The sequence below is a fragment of the Hypanus sabinus genome, unplaced genomic scaffold (assembly GCF_030144855.1).
Source record: "Hypanus sabinus isolate sHypSab1 unplaced genomic scaffold, sHypSab1.hap1 scaffold_2851, whole genome shotgun sequence".
Lineage (NCBI taxonomy): Eukaryota > Metazoa > Chordata > Chondrichthyes > Myliobatiformes > Dasyatidae > Hypanus > Hypanus sabinus.
Genome location: NW_026780994.1, coordinates 1,249 through 6,666, shown reverse-complemented (window position 1 = coordinate 6,666; position 5,418 = coordinate 1,249). Strand labels below are relative to the sequence as shown.

At 40.1% G+C, this 5,418-nt stretch overlaps 1 protein-coding gene across 1 annotated transcript; it reads left to right on the top strand.

Annotated features, from left to right (window-relative positions):
* The first annotated feature begins 810 nt into the window (after positions 1–810).
* On the top strand, positions 811–4,261 carry LOC132388250 (transcription factor 21-like). The gene is made up of 2 exons (XM_059960592.1): positions 811–1,414; positions 3,806–4,261. The coding sequence occupies exons 1-2, from the start codon at positions 953–955 to the stop codon at positions 3,893–3,895; spliced, it is 552 nt and encodes a 183-aa protein (XP_059816575.1). The 5' UTR covers positions 811–952; the 3' UTR covers positions 3,896–4,261.
* Positions 4,262–5,418: the final 1,157 nt, after the last annotated feature.

The following is a 5,418-nucleotide window of genomic DNA, read 5'->3' as shown; positions in this document are numbered from 1 at the left end:
ATTTTATTCTTCGAACCACGAATGAGCGAACAGGGAAGAGTGTTACATAGTTAGAGCTTACTAAGTTAGGGCTTACTTATTCTTACTTAGTTAGGGCTTTTCGTGGTCGTAGGACTACCCAGGGTATGTTAAGGCTGATAAGGTAATTTTGAAGAGTAATCGATATTGTGGTGTAGGTAGACAAAAGGCAAAACACGGAAACACCAATACCAATACCAACACCAATGAACATTTCACCTGTTTTTGAAGAATGTGTGTTTTGATTTTGAGGTTACAATTAGTTCCTTTTACCAAGGTATGTCAACACGCCTGTTTAATATTTTATTTCAAATTGCGTGGAGTAAAGGAAACAGTGCACATAAATGAATGCATACAATAATTGAACTCCGCGATTCTGGTAATTCTTTTGAAGCTGGTGAATCGGGCCCATCAGGGTTGGACAGAAAGCGTTTGTTGATTCGAGAAATCGTAAAAGAAAGCCATTCGGGGGGACTTCCTTTATAAGTTAACAGTATATTTACAGAAAATATTACCATAAAACAAGTAAGTGGTGATTTTCTTTAAATAGCTGAGAATATAAATACCTTGAACTTCGCAAATAAATTAAGTATCTATTCGTGTTAAATCATCTAGTTGTAATTGCCAATGAATTTCCTGATTTGTTTTATAGACTAGTCACAAAATGTCGAATTTCTGTAAAGTTTCCCGAACAAGTATCCCAACTGAGAATCGCGCACTAGCAGCGTCTGTCAAAACCCAGTGAGCCCTCCTCTTCTGTTCCAGGACCCGCCTCTACCGCAGTGCGATAAATTGCGGATGTCGCATCCAGATCGCAGGGTCTTCAACCAAACTAAGTGGAGGAATTCACTCCAGCTGAAAAGCGCCACGTTCCGAACCTTTTCGGTGTCTTTACGGTCATTAATCTCAACTTGCAGGAGATCGTGGCGATACCATGTCCACTGGGTCCGTTAGCGATGCCGAAGATCTTCAAGAAATGGAAGTGCTGGGCACGGAGGAGGAATGCGATGCATTAAAGAGGAAATCTAACAAGGAGTTCTGCACCTCCAACGACAGCAACGAAGACAGCTCCAACAACGAGCACGAGTCCCCCAAAAAGGGTAGGGGGTCTTCAGGAAAGAGGCGCAAGACGAGCTCCAATAAATCTCCCCTGAATGGGGTGACCCAGGAAGGTAAACAGGTTCAGCGAAACGCAGCGAACGCCAGGGAGAGGGCCAGGATGCGGGTGCTGAGCAAAGCCTTCTCACGGCTCAAAACCACTCTACCCTGGGTTCCACCGGACACGAAACTCTCCAAACTCGACACCCTGCGGCTGGCTTCCAGCTACATCGCACATCTGAGGCAGATCCTAGCCAACGACAAGTATGAGAACGGCTACATTCATCCAGTCAACCTGGTAAAAATCTACCCTTTGCTAGAACACAGAACTTTTCACGAGGTTTTAAAAACCGTGCACACAAGTGTGTGTATCCGGCCCTGGGCTTGTGGAGGATTGTATTTGTATGTGTGTGAATTTGTCTGTTCGTCTGTTTATTCTTGTATGTCTGTGGGTTTATGAATTGCATTATATACACGCGCGAGCTATTATGTGAAGGTTTGTTTTATTAAGTATTCAATTACATCTGCAAAGGTGTAAAGGGACAAGTTTACAACATATGTGTGTGTGTGTGTGTGTGTGTGTGTGTGTGTGTGTGTGTGTGTGTGTGTGTGTGTGCGCGCCAATGTATGCGTGTGACTGTGGTTGTGGCATGATATTAATGTTTCATATATGCATGAAATTCTGTGAGAATAATTTATCTGTGTGTATATATATATGTGATTCTGTGAATCACTGTGCGTGAGTTTATGTGATGTGTGCGCGGTTGTGTTAATGTCTGAATGTACACGAATCGGCTCGCAGAGCCCAGTAGCAATAAATCAGTCCGATGCATTCAGATAAACAGACAGTTTTGTGTTTATAAAACTTTCCCAGACGATAACAGATAAGCACATCGAGCTTGTTGCTTTAAACAGACAACTCAGAAACAATCATCCACAATTAGTTAATCGAAACAAAGTCTTCGCTCCATTTTATCAGAGTCTATTGAAGATCTTTGTGATTGGGGAAAAAGTAGATTTCTATAGGCAAGTCTAACGAAAGTCAAATTCGGAAGAAAGGGGGTGCTTTGCTTAGTGTGCGAAAGTAAAGGGAATCTGTTATCAAGCTATGGAAACTTGTAACACTTAGTATAACTGGAGCAGGAAATAAAAGACAGAGAGTCGTCTAATTGAACAGAAGTATAGGTTACGCCACAACGGGGGTATCTGGACAAAACAGGCAAACATTTTATACAAACTCTTACTAATTGTTCAAGCAGGATACGCATTTCTTTATTTCTTAGAAATTAACCACAAGTCACCTTAATATGGACGTGCAATTAATATTAAAACGCGGAAGATGGAATACAAATCCTTTGAACTTTTTCTCTGAAGGGACACTTTTCCTTTAGATCACATTCGAACAATAATCATCAACCCACTTTTTCGCTTCTGCACTATGTTATTCGTTAACCAAGGATGTCAGTGGATTAAAGAATTGGAGATCTCGTGAAACTTCCTTCAATGGTTTTGGAAACCAGAGGCCACAGAAAATCTGTTTATTTTTTTTTCAAAATCTGTTGTATCTGTTTTCTTTCTTTTTACCCATTATATCTGGGAACAAAGAGGAGATTTTCAAATACACTTGAAATTATAAGTATCTCTTTAAATCACTGCTTTCTTGTTAAATGAAATGCATATTTTCCATTTGTAATACCACAAACTGCAAATCACCTTGAAAACGAAATATTTTGGTAAAACAATATTTCAAGGCTTTCCTAAAGAAAAAAGGTGAGAAGTTCTAAATAATAGAAAATACGACCGTTTCTGTGAATGTGAACCACCTCTTCACATTATACATACTTTGAACAAATTAATTTTAATCAGCTATTAGAGATAATTTTTCTTTGATTTCTAAAATGTGCAGTATATATTTGTTTCACTTTAATGTTACAAACCGTTTGTAGATACAAAGTGGGACACACAGCAAGGCTGACATATAATCAATATATTTGCCTTAAACCCGGAGAATACTTAAACTTTGTACACTTTTCCATTTAAAATAATTTAATTTTATCACGTCCATACACATATTTTAAAACTTGTTAACCCGAAATTCACGATCTGGCAATGGATTTGCAACTGTTTTCAACTTTTCTTTTTGAAGATTATCAATTTTTCGGAACATCCGATCCTTTCAAATGTTGAAACTGTCTCCCTGAAACTTGCAGAAACAAAACATATAGAAAGAAAGCAAAGAGAAATTTATATACTTTAGAGAGACCAAACATCGACCAAGAATTGAAATTACATTTCAAATTTCATGGTCAATGATAGTGAGTGGCTCTTTTGAACATGTGCAATTCGTGTACTTTAATTGAGTTTAATTATCAATAATCAAAGTAGAATTCTTAATTTGTTTTATCAACTCATGTCTCCCAAAAATGTGAATGGTGACTGAATTTCGTTCCTGGTGTTACCCGATGAGACATGAATAGTCTCTCTTGATGCAGGTTGGCTTGGACTTGGATGCAGTTAACTTGTTTCCCGGGTTGAAATTTTCAGTTAGTTCCGTTTGTTTCTGTGCTGTCTGAATAGATCAAGGTAAACGATGGGATAACATAGACATGACAGGTAGCGCCAACAATGAACACACTTGACATGATGCTTGTTCGGAATGCAAACCAACGTTGTCCTTTTTTAATTGTAGACATGGCCGTTTATGGTTGCGGGGAAGCCAGAAAGCGAGCTAAAGGAGGTTGTAAATGCAAGTCGTTTGTGTGGGACTACAGCGTCATGACTAAAAGGGGGAAAATAACAAAATCACAGGAAAATTCAGAAGCCAAAGAGAAATATCACTAAACCGAGGAAGGAACGGTCCTGTGCATATTTCAGACCGGCCGAATGTTCCACTCCTGGCGTATCGATGTCGTTCAACTGCTTTGCTGGTCAAAGTACGAAAGGGATGTTACACCTTCATTTATAATAGTGACTAGACTTTAATACTGTCGGGCAAGATATCGTAGGTACGTTGAATTCCACAGATGACTTTGATAGTCATATGCTGTGTATGAAAGCATCATATAAAAGATATATATATTTTCTTTATCCGCAAGTCTTTACAAATCATGTAAATAAAAAAAAATTGCTTTATATTTAAACTACAGTGATCGTGTCGCCATGTATGACATTCTCCCGTCTCTTTCCGTGTGCGTGTGCTATGATGCAGGCGTTGCTGAGCTGATTGATGGCCCTTTGGGTCTGCTTCCATCAGACCCCCGAACCTCGACAATAGACACGACGGAGTGACAACAGTAACGATTTGTTTATTTATTCCACTAAAAGGATAAGAAAGAGATAGCTCGTGTTAGTTGAGTCAGGGCTCAAAGAAAACAAACATCTACGCCAGCATTGCGTCGCTGGAGTTTAGGCGTTGCTGACCCGGTCCGTGCCCAAGGCGAACAGCCGCTCGAAATCTAAGGTGCTAAATTAGAAACAAAACGTTCAGGTTTGGGACTTCGGGTCCCTTTAGGTTTTAGGTGTTCATAAATGTAACTTTAGGAGGCACTGAGGAAAACATAACGTTTAAGTTTTTGTCTGGTTTCAGGACGAGATGAAATTATAACATACTGCTTACTGGTACAATGGATATTTCGTTGTAACACTTCCCTTTTTTCTTGATGCTGCCCCAGGCCTCAAACTCGATTGTTCTCGGTAAGACTGGCAGCAGGCAACATGTTTAATTAGGGGTATGAAAACATGATTCAGCAATTGAAATACAAGTAGAGAATGTCGGAAAAACTCAGCAGGTCAGGCAGCGACGGTGGAAAAGAGAAATGGCCAACATTTGGAATCAGCAGCTCCTCCTAAGCGACCTCCACAACGGAAACTACTGAAGCGCAGGATCAGGGCTTCACCTCACCTACTGTCTGTTCCATTAACCGCGTGCCGATGTCGAAAGCAGTCAACGCAAATGAAATTAAGTTCACCAATCATTAAATGATAAAATAGAACGCGGGGTAGAAATCTGGCGATCAAATATGGAGAGAGAAAGGTAAATGTGACTTTATATTGAGATTGCGTAATGGCAACATTTCATAGCATATAATTTCATTGATCCAACCCGAAGGCTGTCGGCCCGAAAGGTCAACTGTTCATTCATTTCTGTAAATGCTGCCTGGCCGGCTGAGTTCCTCCAGCATTTTGCATGTGCCGCTTTAATAAGGTAAGGTTTTATAATCCAGACGGCGGGGAATGGGGGAATGAATGTGCGATTCTGATGGGGTCTGTTCGGACAGAACAGAATGGTACTGCAGAAGACGA